The sequence below is a fragment of the Corvus hawaiiensis genome, chromosome 20 (assembly GCF_020740725.1).
Source record: "Corvus hawaiiensis isolate bCorHaw1 chromosome 20, bCorHaw1.pri.cur, whole genome shotgun sequence".
Classification (NCBI taxonomy): domain Eukaryota; kingdom Metazoa; phylum Chordata; class Aves; order Passeriformes; family Corvidae; genus Corvus; species Corvus hawaiiensis.
Genome location: NC_063232.1, coordinates 2,925,952 through 2,944,210, shown reverse-complemented (window position 1 = coordinate 2,944,210; position 18,259 = coordinate 2,925,952). Strand labels below are relative to the sequence as shown.

Below are 18,259 nucleotides of genomic sequence, written 5' to 3'. Positions count from 1 at the left end.
TGATTCCTTATCACCAGGAGAAATAGCAAATGCTGTACAATTGCTTCACTCATGTTGCCAGGACATTACATCCTTTGGGTAAATTATGTATCCTTTTGGAATCTAAATTATTTTCATCCTAATTTTCAAGGTTCTATCTTATTTTAGTCAATTTGTTTCCTCTCTGTTGATGACCTGTGCTGTGCCAGCTTCCTGCAGGCTGATGTTCCCTTGTGCAGACATCAGTCTGTTCACCTTTCAGACCCTCTGTGCCCATTATACCCTCTCTGATCTTTGATGATTCTGTTTTCCTCTCATCCTTTAGCTTTCTTCAAGATTAATGTTTCCATCAGCCTTCCATTGCTGACTCATTCCTGATCTCCTCACTGACCTGCTCCCACAAACTGTAATATGTCAACCTATGAAAATAATTTACTTGAGAGAAAGAATGACCAGGAAAATAGATGGATAATTAGATAATCTTATCATTTCTCTTGCTGTTCTGTCTGTCAGGTGTCCCCCCCAAAAAGTTTAAAGCTACACCCTATTTTTACCCGTATTACTGCACATATCCAGCCATGGGCCTACAGAACTGAGGCTTCATTTGCTCTTTTTTTGGAGATTATTATCCTTTGTTCACAAGCTGTACAGCTCCTTTCCTTCCTGACAATTCTGGACATTTTTCAAGTGTTTCTCATCCAAGAGTTTTCAAACTCATCATTCATCTCCATGACTATCCCTACTCACATGGATTAAATTTTGTCTTGAGTTATTTCTTAGCATGGGGAAAAATGGGATTCTGGAATTGATTGGTTTACCAAAGAAAACCTGTATTAAAGCTGAGCACAAGCCTGAGTTTTCTTAACTTCCTATCCTGGCTGCTATACTTTCTTCCTATGCCAAGCTAAGACCTAGCAAATAAAATTCCAAAGGGTTTCTTGGGTTTGGTTACACAAAATTTAGCATCATTTTTGTCCTGGGGGAATATTGTCTCTCTGTTTACTCTGAGATACTTGGAATCTCTCAGGAAAATTAAATCATGTTGCTTCCTGTTTTTCTTCCTTGACTTCTTTTGTGTTTCCATAACCTGGGAGGGCTGGATAAATCTGGAAATGATTGTCAGCCTGAAGGACTTGTTGGACCTGGAATCAGAGAATTTGTGAAGAGTGAGCACTTCATGCTTTGGTTCTGTTGTTCAGGTGTCCTGGGGATCAAATTGGGGTGCAGTGATGCCAGCCTGCCTTCAGAGGTTTGATGGTGGCAAAGGGACTGCAGGATGAGGAAAGTAATTTATCTTCATTGAGGTTTTTTCAGTGGCTAGCAAGTGAAAACTTCCTCTGAGGAGCAGGGTGATAACAGGAGATGGAAGCCAGTATGTTCAGTTTTGGATGGCTACTGGAGCTGCTGCTGCAGCCATCTGGAAAGAGAGATTTCAAGTCTGCAGCAGGAGAATGAGCAGGAGATGAGGAGATAGACAGAGTGAGAACTGAGGCCCCAAAGTGTCCTGCCGTGTCTCTACTCCTAAATACCCTGGCCTGTGAGTAGAGGAGGAGGTAAGAGGAAACCTCTACAGCTGGAGCTGCCCTTTGAATTGATATTTCACTTCCCAGGCCAGTGCTTTTCACATGCTCTAAAATTTAAAACAAACTGGAAATATTTCAGAACTGTGAGTATACACAGCCTAATCTGTTTAATTGCTGTCTGACAATATGAAATCAGTTCTGAATGTATACCATTCAGTAAAATAATAATTACCATAGCAACACACACTACATCTGAAACATAGCTCTTCCCTACAAAAACCCAGAAACAGAAAGCCTGAACTCTTCACACAGCTCTGAGAGCAATTAGCGAGGTTTCTTCTCCCCTTTCAAATCACTGTATTTGAAAGATGCCGACAGATGTCGAAAGGTAAATAACAATCAAATGTTGTTTCTTTACTTCATCCTTAATTAGGGATAAATCAGTGCATTGTATCTTTCATGGCAGAGATTGTAACTAATTCTGTGCCCCAAAGAAATAAGTGCAGTAAGGACAGGAGGGCAGCAGGACACCATCCTGGTGCTTCTCAAGTCCTGCTCCCATTTGACCCAAAGGAAAATACATTTTCTGGTACCATTTCCCCAGGTTCTTTGTTGCAATTATTCTGCTCCTGGCTCAGAACTGGCAGTGAAGGTGCCCACCAGGATGTTCAATGGGAATGTTTGTTGCACATTAGAATTTGAAACTGTATTTCTGGAGATACAGTGGTTCAAATAGAGAGGTGACTGTATTTTACTGGGGCACTTTTGTGTTCTTCTATATATAAAGCCTTGGCTTTGTGTGTGTGTAGCTAAAGTAGATTGGAAAACAGGGTGGCTTTCTGTGAGTATCCTCACAAAATGAGGTAAAATGCTTCAGTTTGAAAAATCATATGAATTTTCCTTCACCTGTTTTTTTCTTTTTCCCCGCAAAAAAAGACCCATTAGATCCTGCTAAGTTCCATGTTTCTATTTCTGAGTTTTACTAAAAGAGTATTAAGGAGTTTGACAGGAATTTGGAGCTAAAGGTGTGTGCAAGAGCATAGAATCAACAAACCAAAGTTAATACCAGTAATTGAGTGCAGTTCAGTCTTTTTCTGTAACTACAATGATAACATCTCTGTGAATATTGCTTGATTTTTATTTATTTATATACAAATGTATGTGCATGAAGAGTTCAGTGATTTTCCTTAACTGGTACCATTACTGTCAGCACAGTTCAGATCCCTGAGTTCAGAGTTCCCAGCCACAAAATGACTTAAAAATTTGGTCTAAGAAAGAATAACCCCCTAGTCTGAGGTGTGTGATTTGTTCCCTTCTGTGGTTTAAAATGACAGAAGTGAGGATGAAGAGGCTTTGCCCTGCAGGGAGTAAAAAGCTCCTGAGCTGGGTGAGTGATGGATGGCTGCAGTAAAAATGGTTTTCTTTCCAGAATGAATTTAGAAGTCACTGGGTCCATAATGTGAACTCTGTGGTCTGCTGCCCTTGGGGGATTTTTTTTGGTGTTTTGTTTTGGTGAGGAAGAGAAACTGTTTTCAAAGATTAGCTAATTTAGAGAAGTGCTTATTGGATGTGTGCAGTTGATTTCCTGCCCATTATTCCATCAGCAGCAGTAATTGTTCAGTAGGTGCAGGCAGGATGTTTGGTGCTAAAACCGCTGAGGATTCAATGACAATCTACCCCCTGAATATTTAGAATTGATGAGAAACCCTCTCTTGTCTTCTTGTTGATTTACATGTGCAGATGATCATTGCTACAAGTGAAAAATCCACTTTTTTTCTTTCTCAAGCAGTGGAAAGGTGTTTTCAGTGCAGGCACCTCTGTCCTTCTGTAGGGAAAGGGCCACTTTTGGGTGCTCTTCCCTAAAGGATCCATCCTGATCCTGAACTGACGAGTTCCAGGATACCTGAGCAGTGCAGATTATCCAGATACATAAGAGCATTATGCCATTAGCAGGACTGATTTGTGCCATTTCATTGAGCATTCTACCTAATGGTAGAATGAGAATTTTAAAGCCAAACTTGGTTATATCTGTGCACTTAATTACCATTCTTTTTGATGCAACTTAGGGTTGTGTCAGGAAATATATTTTAATTAACTTTTCATGTGCAAAGCACTATAGACTAATAGATAATGGAGATTTTTGCAGTCTATTCTGCATATTCAGAGTAGCTTTGTATAAAACAACCAATATTTCATAAGTCATTTATGTTCAGAGAACAGAATTATTTCTTTGGCTACCTGCTCAAAATGTATGAAATGCAAATACAAATGTGGGAGAGGAGCAGAGAACTATTTTTCTCCAGATAAATACAGAATCCTGTCCTTTCCCACCGCTCTATTGATTACTTAAAACAGAATGTCTGAAGTTTTCTGCATTTTCAGCAAACTGCTTCTTTGTGGGTGTGAAAACAACACTTTGATAACTCCATCTGTTTTTTTTATTCCTTGTCCTGTTTATTATTTTGTTACAGTGGATTTCAAATTTTATATCTGTGTTTCTCTGGGGAAGAATTTGTAGTTTTCAGTTGCTTGGATGCGCAGCATCAACAAAATCCTTTGGAAGGACTTTTTCCGGGAAGCAAGGACATGTTTATACTTGCAGTTGAAATTGCTTCTTTATTCACTTTTCTTTTTCCTAGCCTGGGCTTTCTGGGTTTCCATAACAACACCAAAACTCTTTCTATAGTGCCTTAGTATTTTCTCAACAAAATACTTGTTTTGTTTCCCCTCTTTTCTCCTTTTATTTTTTTTTTTTATTCATCTCAAAATGAGCATAAATTGGAACCAACAGTGGGAGGAACTTCTTTTAGTAAGGAATTTGTAGGTCAGGATTGCTGCTGACTTCCTGTGATCAAATATGTTTTTTCCAGGGAACATGCCCGCAATCTTCACATTTTCCACTTTTTTTTTTCTATTATTCCATAGAAATATATCAGAGCAACCCAGCCTCCAGCCAGAGAGATCTGGGAAGAGCTTCCAGCACTTCTGGGAGCTCTGACAGGAGGGGATGGCTCAGGACAGACCCAGGAGGTTTAGGAACACTCTGGGCTCATTAAGTGGGATCCTTCCCAGTCAGAGTGGCCAGGCCTTGGAATCAGTGTTGGCCTTCACTGGATGCACCTTTTGGCAATGCTTTCTGATTAAAAAGGCTTAATTTTATTATTTTTAACCACTCTTGTCAGTTTGAAGGCATTAATTGAATTTTCCCAGTGTGTTTATATCTCCAGAGAGATTATTTGTGATGTGAAGGATGGAACACTGAGAAATTTCATGGCTTTCCACTGATTTCTTTTTCCCCCCAAGCTATCCTCTGTTCTTATTTCTGCTTTAAATTTCTTTAAACCCTAGATTTCTTAAATAGCATTAAATTTATGTTGCAACTTTTGATTTCAGCTTGAGGATCACATAGTAATTGGGAACAGAGAGCAATGTCATCTTGAAGTCACTAGGTTAGAATTTTTTTCTTTGGTTTTGATATTAAACAATTCATCTGGAAAAACAGTAGTAAAGAGATTTACTAATGCTGTGGTGTTACTTTGATCCTTTTGTTTAAAGGTAGCTTTTCAGAATTTCAGCACATGGGGGATCATTGTCACTCGTGTTTTGAATGCTGGTGGTCTGCAAATGAGGAAAATTCAAGTGTTTTCTATCATGTTGAGGCCTAATTCAAGGTCAGTCACTGTTGGCAGCAATCCTCTCTCTGCAATTCAAACCCTCACAGGGAAGAATTCCTTCCCAACACCCATTCTAAACCTCTCTCTTCCTTTTCTAACATATGTATTTTTTCTAACATTTGTGCATAAGCTTTTAACTTTTAAAACATTCATAAAATCACCAAGAATATTAAACCAAAGGTATTTATAGTGCCTGCAAGAGTTTTGTATTTGTGGGTACAAATTCTAATGCCTGAGCAGATGGTAGCACCTGCAGGGTTACAGATGTTTGTATCCCTCTGTGCAAAACCCAAGTCCTGTTGTGTTTCTAAAGATTGATTGCTGAGAGTTTACTTCCAAAACCCATTGTAACAGCCACAGTAAATATAAATAGTAGACAGGAAAGGCCACATTTTGGGAAGGTTATCCAAGAAGATGTGTGTGAAGGTTACTACAAAGAAAGACCAGTTCATTTTCTCTGTGTTTTGCTCTCGTTTTGTGTGTTAAAGCTGCAAACTACACTGTTAAAGTGTGAGTGTATTGAAGTAATTTGCTTTACAGGATGTGTTAAAAGGTTTTGCTGCATATAGATCTTCTTTCACGTGGTGTTAAAATGTTTCTTTCAGTTCCTCAAAATTCAGTGTGGTTGTTGTTGAAGACTTCTCCACCAGGCTTTGGCTCTGATCACTATTCCTTACTCCATTTCATTTTCCACTTTCACTAGGTTCATTAAGTATCTCGAGATGAGGATTTAAAAGATGGGTTGGAGGTCACATCATCCTCACCAATTTGTAATTATGTCCCTATTATCTCTAAAATCAAGACTGATCTTATTAAGTAAGGAGATTTCCCTCCCACTCCCTTGGGCATGCTAACCTGATTAACACAAGGTCATTCTCCAATTCTTTAAGTTGCTTGAACTACTTGTTTTTTGCAGTATCCTAACAAATAAGTTGCTTTCCACTCCCTGCCCATCCTGTCACATCCCTACACTTTGCTGAGTCTGTTGGCCTCATATTTTGAAGATCAACAGAGCAATCAATTATTGAGTGGCCCTTCAGGTGAGCCTTCACATGGATCCTGAATCCTGGGACAGAATTTCTCTGCTTTGTCCTGGCTGCATTCCAAGGCAGTTTTATTCTCTGTGTTATTTTCCTTTATTCCCTTACTACCAACAGCAAAGCATCCAGGTGCTCCTCAGCCTGGCAGAGTTCAGATATTAAATTTCAATTGTTTCATATCCCTGCTCTTAATCTTTTTTTAGGGCTTGGTTTGTTCTGTTAGAGAATTGTTGAAAAACTACTGCCTTGGGCCTTTTAGTCTCTACTTTCTGTGCTGCTTCCTGCATTGTGGATAAACCTGCATGGAAATCACTCCTAAGCTCAGCACTGTGTCCAATTCTCCAGCACACAATTTAAACACAGACTCCAGTAGGCCTGAACAAAAGGTCACACTTCAAAGCCTGGAATTCCTGTCCAAGCGACGAACAGCAGCACCAAGCATGTTCTTTGATATTTACTGGATAATCGAATGCTTCTCCTCTCTTCAGGAAGCTCTCCAATAAATTCAGCTTAGAAAGTGTCAACAAAACTATTGTCTGCCACTGGGCTGTAAATCTCCTTGACATCCAAGTCATACTCAGTACTTTTGCAGTGGGAACTCGTACATCTTGATGTGGTGAGCAATCAGCTGGAAGCAACTTATTAAGAAAAATTTTGAGACTGGTTTTGCCTTTTGTGTTGCAAACTGTTGCTTTAAACTGTAGGCGTCTGTCTGAACATGAAGTGTCCTGGGGTGAAGCACTGGCAATTTACCTGTCTCTGCATGAAATTGGTAATTATTGATCAGCACATGCAATAGGAACAGTTCTGTGCTGGTTTAGAAGTCGTGTAGGTGTTGAATGCATTTACAGTAATTATGTATTTACAGCTAAAGTCAGAAAGAAAAAAGAGACAGGACCCTGCTCACAAAATGTCATGCCCTCCTCTCTTTTGTTTGAAAAATAAAGCAAATATTCTCCTAAACCCTGCGCCCCAGCATAGGTGCAGTTCCTGTCTTTGTGTAACGCATATATTGTGTATTTGCAACATCCCAGTGGAGTCTCTGTGCTATCTCTGTTTCTGATTTCAGTTAATCAGTACCAGGTCTTTTTGGAAACAGCAGGAGGGAATTTTTCAGGAATCCACGTAGCCTTTTGTGACTCCTTGTACTCTGAAAGGCTCTGCACCACTGGAGGCTGCTGCGCTTGGAGGTGCAGTGATGCAGCTTCCAGCAGGCTCTCCCCACACATGGGAGCAGTGCTTTGTAATCAGCATCAGGATACAGCTCATTCTTCCCTAATCCTCAAACAATTCACTCCAGGGATTCGTGCTAATGATCCTATATTCTAAATTATGTGCAATAATAATAATAATACTAATAAATACATCCTGCACAACATAAAGTGGAGTTTTCAACTAAAATGGCCTTCTCTCAATGCCAATTTGGGTGTTGCCTGGTTGCCTGAACCCCAAATTTCTCCTTCCAGTCTTACAGATACCTGTAATTTGGGGGCAAGATTACACAAAGCCTAATCCTGCAAGGTGCTGGGAGAGCTCAGTTATTTATGGAGAAAACTGTGTGTTCATCACTGACTTGATTTGCTGCTTTTATTGTATGAGAAAGTTTTGTAGAGAAGGATGAGAAAGGTTGGCTGTTACATTTTCGATGGATTTGGGCAGCTCAGAATGCTGGATGTTCCCAGGTGCCTGACACACCTCGTTCTACAGGAAATTGCAAGTCAGACTCTTGGTCTTCTGTATTGGTAAATTTTAGACAAATTTCAAGTACAAAGGTGGCATCTCCTGAGATCAAAGATCTCATTTTTAAAGACTTGTTGTGCCCTTGTTGTTCCAGTGCTAAATGTGGGAGGAGGAGGTGTCTGTGCATGGGGGAGTGTGAGACACTCACTGCTTTTTATCGAATTGTTGCTTGATTTACAGTTTTGCCATGTAATCCATGTTTTATACCAGATTATTCAGCTACTGAGCCTGCTGGGCTCTGACATTTGTCATTATATTAAAAGCTTGTTCAAAGGCAGCAAATAAAACACTTTTTCTTTCACTAAGTGAAATTCAGACAGACAAATCCAGCTGTTGCCTGTAAAAATAGCTACAGATGTCCTCAACAGGAAAAAGGTTTTCATGCGTTGTTATAGCAACAGAAATTCAGGAGAACTTTAAGATTAGGTATTGGCTATTTTTTCAAAATTCCCATTAAAAATACCCATCACAAATAATTTGCTTTTTAAAGAACCACTCTGATTTAATAGGAAGAAATTCCGCAGTATAAAATGAATTCCAACTTGCAGGTTATATCTACCACTTTTAGATTACATGAAACATGATCTGTTTTTAATAAGTGGTCCAGTATCAGCTTGAAATATACTTCATGTTACCTGTGTGGCATTTTTTAGATGTCTTGATGTGGGACATCTGTTAATTCTACTCTCACTAATTGTTAACACGCACACACAAAATTGTGTAATCACGTTTTTCACAGAAATAGTTGTGTTGTGGCTGAAAGTCTGGAAATACAATGAGGGATTTATGCAGATATTTGGCTTTTCGAGTCTGGTATTCTGACTTGAAAGCATAAATATTTCTCCTCTGATTAATGGACTTTTTTTTAGCAAGTGTCAAATCAGCTCATTTTTTGCTTTGCAGCTGCTTTTGCCTTGAGTCCAATTTATATTCTGGGTGTTCCTTTCCCTCAGTTTACGGATTGACATATGTGGCAGCAAGACTAATATTTCATTAGAAATCTTATCATTCTGAGTGCTGCTAATTTGTAGCACAGTTTGGTTGTGGTTTAGACCTCTGTGTTTGGAAGTTGCTCTTGTTACCTGTCCTAATTTCATAATAACAATCTAAACAATATTTGAATAGAAATCAACATCCCAAAGAGTGGAACTAACCTGGGAGGCAAATCATTATTCTTTTCATGCCTTTAGTGCTTCACTTCTCTTGCCCTTCTTTCCTCTCCTTTTGACTGACAATTTCAATATTGAAATTGTAACTTCCTCGGGTCATGAAGCATTTTCTGCAGGGCTCAGTAGCCACCACTTGCAATTCCAATGGAATGCAAGAAAAGACAGCCCAGATCCCGGATCTTCCAACACATATCTGTGTATTCCTGGACTTCTAGGGGGGACTAGGGCTTTCCATCACCACTATCCCTTGCTCCTGCTTTGCCTTTATTGCTCCTTTACCCTGTTCAGCATTTGGAAAGTGCTGTTGCACTTGGTGTGCTCCTCATTATTGTGGAGGTGACAGGGATGGTGTCCTCAGAAGTGCTGAGTGACAAAGATGACATCATTGGGATTCTTGTCACTGCCACCTGCCAAACTCACGGACAGAGCTGCAGAAGGGCTGCAAGGGGCACATGCAGAAGTAAAGAGGGCGAGGAGGCAGCACAAGAACCAAGTGCTGCTCTGTTATGCTCATACACAGCCCAATTTCTTTGTGGTGACCTTATTTACAGAGCTACCTCAGGAATTTGTGAGAATGGTAACAAAAAAAATATGGCAAACTCCTACAGAGAATTCCAATTAAATATCCAAGTGCTGTGCCATTTGAAAGGTCTTTGCTCTTGTGTCCAAACAAACAATTATCAACTACCTAATACCTGGAAAATGAATGTTTGAGACCTAACTGGAGACTATTAAGCACATTTTAGTGCCTCTTCAGTGTCACATTGCAGCAGCAAGTTTGTGTATTTACACTGCTTGTTCTTTTTTTCATTCGGATTTGTTTCCTTAAGAGACTTAATCTTGGAAATTTTTTATGACTAATGAAGGTAATGGTACTCCTTAGGTCATCACCTGAGAGAGCTTAGGTCAGCCTTGTACACTGTAGGAACATTAAATTGAATCATCTGAGCAAAAATAGATCATCAGAGAGCAGCAGATGAATCCATTACCAGGAAATCTGCTGCTCTTTCCAGTCTGGACAGGAGAGTAACAATCTCAGCTGAGGGCATATTACAAAGCCGGGAGAGGAGAGAGACGAGGCCATGGGAGAGAAAGGAACACCAGCAACTGATGTGAGAAGAACTGGATATATCCCTTTTTAAATAAACGTCTGTAGAGGAAGATAATGCATCAGTTCTCCTGATAAAACCAAACCTCATGAACCTCTGAGATCATCTGCCATAAGAACCAATTTATGGCAAATATCCATGTGGTCCTGGTTTTCTGACAGTTCTGTGGTGCTGTAGCTGTGCAATGTTTGATTTTATGTAGAAAAGGAAGCTGAAAATGAAGTATGAGAATCCAGGGTTGTGGTAATACCACGTTGTCTTTGTGGATTGTGAGAGCTGCTACTCTTGTGTCTGGATACCTTCATGAATCAGCAAAAGACTCTTCCAAGAACAGAAATTGCTTCTAGTTCTTCCATTTGAGATATCTGTGTGTTTGTGGTTATCTGTGATCAGGGTCATAAAGTAATCCTGGGTGAGTTAGGAAAGTGTTCCGTATGCCTCTGAGTCCAGAGAAGAACTGGCTTTGCAATCAGGCTCCTCTCAGGTAATAGCTTTTTATCTCTGCAGTTTGATTCCCTTTCTGTGTCATGAGGACATAAAGATGAAGGTAAGAACCTTTTGGAAATCAGTAAAAACTTGTATTTACTTCTTGCCTTGCATCCTTGTGTAATTACCTTTTAAAGCCTTTAGCTTAAAATAATAGAATTAATTCATTTTTATACATACAGCAAGTGGTTAAAAATAACAACCAGTTTTCAAATTAGTATTGACCATACAGTTAAATAAACAGATGAGTTCTAGGCCTGTTGAACTGTTAGAAAACAAACAGTTAATGAAAATGGGGTGCATAAAGGAAGGGAATATAAAAAACACACAGTTACTTGACTACTTAGCCTTATAAATAGCACAGAAATCATGTTACACGGAGTTGCATACGAAATAAAGCAAAAATATGCAAATGCTTGCCTTGAAAAGACCCAAGCATGAAAATAGCTTTCCTTTTCTTCTGTTCCCTCCTATCCAGAATGGTTTTTCTCCAGAATGTTTACTCTCTTCTACGTTGTTCATCAAGGCTTTCATGAACAGCATGGATTTTTCTATTTAGATCTGGTTCACATGAGGATAGTCCATCAGAGACATCCTGCCTGGCATGTAATTAAAACAGTGTCCTACCTGAGAAAGGATCCAATCCTAGCTGAGGGCTGGGCCTGATTCTGTGGAATCACTCTGCACCTTGGGAAGGATGTTGCCAGATCCAGTTCAGTGTCATATTCTCAATCAATGGCCTTGTGTTGCTTTTCTCATTCCATGCCTTTATTAGAAATTAATAGTCCAGTTTACAAATACTGGTAAATATTCCCTTTAAAACAAAATCAGTAAAGAAGCATTAAAATCTACTTCCAGTTAAATATTGAATGCAGTTGCAGTTAATGCTGTCATGTTCATTCAGTGGGACCTTGCCCAGTGCTTAGTAAACAAATCTAAACAAATGGGTGTGCGAGCTTTCAGGGTGAAGCTCTCCTGGATTGCCTGCCAGGCTTTCCATTACTCATAATCAAGGTATTTTTTTTTTAATAGGTTGACCTGTTTAATGATAAAAATGCCTTTGAGTATAATTAAATTGAATTCTGTGTTTAAAGTGACCCTCTGATTCATGGGCATTTGCAGCAGAAAGAGCAAAAATAAAATTAAATCCTTATTGAAAGGTGCAGTAATTAAGTCTCTCAGTTCTGGTTCTCAGCAGCTGGGATGAGAGCAGGGGATCAGCAAAGGGTGTTGCCTGTAATGCACCCAAAGATCTGCCTGTGTGGGAGATACTACCCTAAAACAATGATTTAAAATATTTTTTTTAATAGGGCAGAGAAGTCTTAGAAGAATTGAAATCATTACAGAATGATTCTTTACAAAGAGATGTAGAAGAGCTGGTTCTTCAGTCCTGTAGCATTTTACAGCCATAAATGAGCAGCCCTGACTGAAAACAACCCCAAAATGTTACAGCCAGTGCAGATGCCTCGTGGATTTTGCTTTGACTGAGGGTTGGCTTCTCTTCCCTTGGGAGTTCAGTGGAAATGTGAGACTCTGGGCCTCAGAAAAAGATGCCTTTTCCCAGGCAGTCAATATATTATTGGGGGCCTGTTTTGAATTATTAAGCAGCTAATCGGATTCCAAAGGCATGTCTTTCTATTGCTTTGGATTAAAGGCCTGATTACAATTCCTAATTAGTCACCTCGATTCCCATTGATTTCCCAGAGTTAGGCCACACCACTCTCTTTGTGATCCAGCTCCACATTCCGTAGGCAGAAGACACCAGAATGTAGGGCAGGTGCTGGAGGGGGAGTGCACCACACTGCACAATGTGACTGCAGGTTACGTTATGAGGTTAATTAATTAAGGACTATGCTCTGGAGATCCGGTGTCTCTTGAATTACCCTCCTTGCTTTAAGGAAAAGAGCTAAGGGAAATTTCACATGTTTTTAATAGAATAGAAAAACCATAGAAAATAGGGCTGAAAAGCAGCTCAGGAGGTCATTGAGTCCATGTTTCTACCTCAAGGTAGAACTCACTAAATCTAAACCCATCCTGGGAGCTCCTTTTCTGACCTCACCTCAAATCCTGGCAGTGGAGATCCCACAACGTCCTTTTGCAAGGCTATTCCAGGTCTTGGTGATGGGAGTTACAGGTGGAAAGTTTTCCTAGTGCCCAGTCTGAATCCCTCCTGTTAATTTTGTCAATCATGTTTATCCCTTCCTCATTAGCACAGGAAACAACATCAAATCTTCCTCGGTCTCATTGTTCCATGGGAATTCTGGTGTTTTCCTCGGCCATCATCATTTATTCATGGGCAACATTTTCTAAACTTTAGGTCCTTCTCACTGCTCTCTGATTTGCATTCATAAAGTTAAAATCTTTATTGCAGCTGAAGTAATTTAGTTGGAGAACAAAATATCAGAAAATAGACATTATCCTTGAATCCTGTAGGATGCATGGAATGGCTGCAGCTTGAGGAGTGAGGAAGCACAGCCTGTGCAAGGCCTCTCCTCTCCAGCACACATGGGACAATCCGTGATCCTTGGGCTGGAAGTCACTGGAGGGGCTCTGCTGGCGTCACTGGCGTCGGAACGGGACCAGGGGCCCAGGAGTGAACTGGGGCGTGCAGGCACTCTTCAGCCATCTGTTGTTTTTTATTGCAGCCTCCAAAGCCTTCATACATTCATCTTACACGTTTCTTTTCAAATCTGAATGTGGTTTGTTTTTTTTTTTTGTTCCCCCAAAGGGAAATGAAATTGTAACCAGAAAAAAGATGGGAGTGGCTGGAAGAACACACCTTGCGCAGGAGTTGTCTGGCTGTGAGGATTGTGGTGCATGTCTGGGTCTTGTTCTGCCACTTTCTCTCTGTCCCTTTGGTAAACTCTTCACCAGGTATTGCTGGGTGTGCTCCTTGCGATTTCCATCTTGGATCTCTTAGAAATTGTTCGTCGAATGTTGGGATTTTTGTGCCAAAAAAGCAAATGGATGATTCTTTTAAATCTCTTCTGCGTTTGGCAAGCTGAGAACCTTGGTATCTTTTGGTGAGTGTCTTATGCTTCACCTGGATCTTTACCAGATGAATTTCTTATAGAAGAATTATTAGAATTTGAATTTACTGGCCATTATGAGGAAAAAATCCTAAGTTATTACCTATTCCACTGTATGATGATGCACTATATCAAGTTGAGTCTAGCAGAACTCTTAAATAAATTCCACTATCCATTTTGAAAATTGTGTGTAGTTTTGCATTAAATTATATTAACTGCTGAGTGTTGCTGTGATATGTGTACTGCTCCTTTTAAAAGGGTAAAAATCATATCATATCAGGAATGGCATGGAGTCATATTTAAAATTTGTGTGGCAATGATAAAATGGACTTAAAAGCAAGGTAAAATAATAACTTAGAGTTGGCATATTGTGTATGAACAACCTGTAAATATTGTGCTAATGTTGTAAAGGGGCGGGCAATGATTGAATTTAAGGACATACTCTGAAGTTAATTATGAATTTTTGCCTGAGACTCAGCGCTGTGTCTGTCTGCAGCCTGGAGTAATTTCTACTGGAAGACTCAATCCCAACCATGCAGTGCCATGGACTTACTCTAACAGCATTTTTCTGTCTCAAATTTATGTAAATCCAAGTGTCTCCCTGACTACTCCCACTTACTAAGGGTTTCATCAGGAAACAACCTCGTATTAAATACATGGAGTGAGAAATCTGGGGGTTTACTTTCCTTTTTTTTTTTTTTAATTGGTTGCTGCTTTTGATTTTTAAGAATGTGGTATTTCAACAGGCATTTTATTCCAATAGGGAGACTTCGAAGGAAATAGATATAGACTGATTATTGGAACAACCTGGAGTACAGCCAGGGGTTTTACTCCTCTAATTTCCCCTATTTCCTGACAATTTCACATCCCGTGCCTTTTTCTGCACCATCACTTCACAACAATCCCTTTTGGAGGGAAGAGGTCTGGCTGGAAGGATGTGCAAGGAAAATGTTGGGAGGTCTCTGTTAATTGTCATCCTTGGGTAACACAAGGCAGAGCTGATTTGAATTGTGTGGGCAAGGGCTGGGATGTGGGAGGGTGAAAAGATCCACAGAAAAGACAGAGAGGAGAAATATCCAATTCCTGTTGCCATCTTGCTCCTTTATCAAAGGTAGATCCAGGATGCAGAATTCTTTGCAATCCTGACTAAATGTTATTCACTGTTTCTTGCTCTTATCAGTCTTCTGCACTATTTTCCTTCAATATAGTCCAGAGTGGCTGAAATGGAAGAGAAATCCATTCTAACTTGGAAGTAAAATATATCAGTGTGTCAATCTCCCTCATGAATGGGATGCCTGAGACATTCTCATGATAAGAAAGAGGTCTTTAATTACTGTAGCAGCAAGTAGGCAAATTAATCTCAATCATTCCATTAATTTTTTCCTTTCTTTCTATTTCTTTCTTTCTCTCTTGGTGAGGTTTTGCAGATATGAGAACCTGAGAAGTTACTCAGATGTGTCTTATTGTACTTTATTGTTCTTTTCCCTGCAAATTTTTCATGTCCTCTGTTCTTTTCTCTGCTAATTTTTCTTGTTCCCTGCATCAGAGAAGAGCTTTGATCAGTGAGGTGTTAAAATCAGTAATATTCACTTTTGTTTTTGACCGAGGTCACATTAAACTGAACACATGTACTTGAAGGGCCACATATATTCCTTTTTTAGCCTAAATGAAACTTGCTATCAAAATGGACATTTTCTTTCTTACAAGATTAGATCTGTGTTTAAGAAATGGCTATAAATGCTAATTATTTCTTTTCAGCTTTTCCAGTTTCCTTGCTAGGAAGATTGGGGCAATACATTTTGCAGGAGGAAGAATCCTAAAGGAATATCCCTTTCTTCCTTTAAGCCATTTCTGCAGGAAAGTACCAGAGATACAAAGTTCTCCATCAAACATGGAAACCTCTTTCCCTCATGCCCAGGAATATGATTGATCTCTGTGAAGATTAATGACATTCTCATAGTTCTTTTAAAAAAGGGAAGATGTGAGAAATACAACCATAAATAAATAAATAAATAACGTGGTCCCTTAAAGGCTACATGAGACCTTAAAAAAACCAGGTAATTTACCCTTCTGTGCTGTCTAAATGAAGCTCACCTTTCCCTAATGTGATGGTGACTCAGAGCTGAAGGCTCAGGAGGAACTGTGCAATTGTTCTTGACAAGTTCTTCTAAATATCAAGAAGAATCCAATATCCCTGGAAACAGGGAGCCTGGGAAGTTTCCCTAATTGGATTTCTCAGCCTTCCTGCCACAGGCTGTCCCTGTGGGTGAGAGAGCTTGGTCTGTCTGGGCTCTCAGTGGCAGAGTGAGGTCAATTCCACTCTGCTGGGCATCAGTTTTTATTTTCTTTGGTGGTTTCTTATGTCTCTATTTTATTTTCCTGAGCATTTTCCTTTGCTGCCATCTCAGCCAGGTGAAAGTAAATCAGTGCTCAGGCTCCAGCCTTGCTGAGCTTTATTTGGGAATGAAGTGATTGTCTCCCTGTCTTTGGTACTTCTAAAAATCTACAAATCAAATGAATGATTTCAGCAAAAATGTGGGATGGCTGATGATGACATAACCAGCCCTGATCAAAGAAACCATATTAAATATTAGAAAACACCAAGTTTTGATAAAAGTGAGCGTTTTGCCATCAGTCCATTATTGTTTTTTAACATCTCTAAGTCAAGAAGTGCTGTGGAATCGTGAACTGAAACAGGACAGAAACAGATGAGAATTCACTGAACAAAATACAGAAATATTTTATGAGGCAGTGGTAACTTTGTAAATACCTTGTCATTCCCCAGCACCTTCTGCCCAAGGATTAAAGCATAGTTTTCAGGTATTAATAAATTAAATTTCATGGTATTCTTCCAAAGTTTTAAGGCAATAAACCTCTTTGACTCCTAGATGGATGGATGTGCAGGGATTAAATGATTTGCTGGCAGAGGTGTCATTTGTCAGCCCCAGAACTGGGAGCAGTGCTCAGGCTCCTATCACGTTACATCTTCCAATTTACCACTGCTGGGTTATTATAACTCAAATCTTGCTTTAGCAGTAACTTCTCCTGTGTTATCTCAGAGCTCAGCTGGTGTTCCTAATCTTTAGTTTTATCTTGCTATATTATTTTCAATCTAACCCGTTGCAGTTGTGTCTCTTGTGTCGCTTCCATGCCTCATTAAAAAGCTCACTCAGGCGGGTGCACCACCTGTATTTTGATTTGAAAACTCTCTGCCCTTGAGGAATCTTGGTGCTGCCTGACTGTACGTGTGATAGATCCAATTGTGTGCTATTAGCAGTGTTTTACAGATAAACCCAGCAAAAATAATTCATTGTCATTTCCAGTGTGGATTTGGAATACTGATTTTATTTTTTACGTTTGGTGCTTTGTTGACCAATAAAAATTCTTGCACTTTCATGGCTCTTCTCTAAACTCTTTCACAGAAATCTCTGCTCCAACTAAGAAAACCTACTTGTATTTGATCTTTCCTTGATTGCCTCCTCCTGAATTTGTTCTTTTATGTGTATATAATTATTATTCTAATTTACTGCTGCCCTTAATCCAGAGCTGTGCCTTGCAGAGGCCCATTTGTTTCTTTATTTTTTTAATCATTGTTAGAAGATTTTATCTGCCAATACCATTACCATAGTGTGTTTTGGAGACAGAATTGATCGAATTTATTTTCAAAACATTACTTAGCCCAGAGTTCTAATAATTTCTGGGTTAGCTATGTGGGTTTGTGTGACCTTCGATGTTCTACCTGCTCTAGGAATCTTCCTTCTTCCTTTTCCCAAGGAATCTGTGGTGATTGCTTATATTTAAATACATATATGTGTGTGTATATATATATAAAATGTATTTCAGCTGCAGATGTTGAGTATTTTCCTTCAAGGCAGTGTCTCAGTATGGTGCTAAAGAATGATGAAAGAAGGATGATGGAGACTGAGGATGAGATATCAAGGCAGACAGTTCTAATTTATATCCCACCACAAGTGTAGAAAATCAAGGTAATATTCACATTATTCTGGTTAAATTTTAGCCTCAATTTCTGTGTAGAGTCCTGCTGTTCTTTCCAGCATGGTTCATTTCTTGCTGTTTGTTCAAAACAGTTGTGTAATATTGCTATCCATGGTTAGCAATTTGCTGCTTTTCATCCAAGGTAGCTTGGATGTCAGTGCTGGTAGAAGTAATAATTTATTTTTAGATTCTAAATCCTTTGGGAATGCACAAAGCACTGTAGACATAGAAGATAATAATTTGTCTCCAAAGGTTCCTTATTTTTTATTGATGTTTTGATTTTGTATTCTCTCTGTCTGGTATCCCTGCATATCCTGCATATCCTTACATATCCCTGAATATGTATTACCGGGGTAATTGATAGTGTGGCTCCTGAGGAACTCTCTTAACTGCTGATTAGAGCTGTGACACTGCTCCATTGGAAGCAGCTTTGAGCCTCCTCATCACGGGGGTGAGTCAGTCCTCACCAGTGCATTATTTACAATCCGGGTTCAGGCAGCTTCAAACAAGTCCT

At 39.5% G+C, this 18,259-nt stretch overlaps 1 protein-coding gene across 2 annotated transcripts in view; it reads left to right on the top strand.

Moving 5' to 3' along the window:
* PPM1E (protein phosphatase, Mg2+/Mn2+ dependent 1E) overlaps window positions 1-18,259 on the top strand; it is a 60,663-nt gene that overhangs the window by 19,213 nt on the left and 23,191 nt on the right. Inside the window, exon 1 of one of the 2 annotated variants that reach the window (XM_048324274.1) lies at window positions 13,640-13,743. The exons of the other annotated variant lie outside the window; for it this stretch is intronic. Coding sequence (XP_048180231.1) covers window positions 13,655-13,743 — 89 coding nt within the window. The 5' untranslated portion in view covers window positions 13,640-13,654. Of the gene's footprint in view, window positions 1-13,639; window positions 13,744-18,259 lie in introns of those variants that run through there. 2 annotated transcript variants of the gene reach the window in all.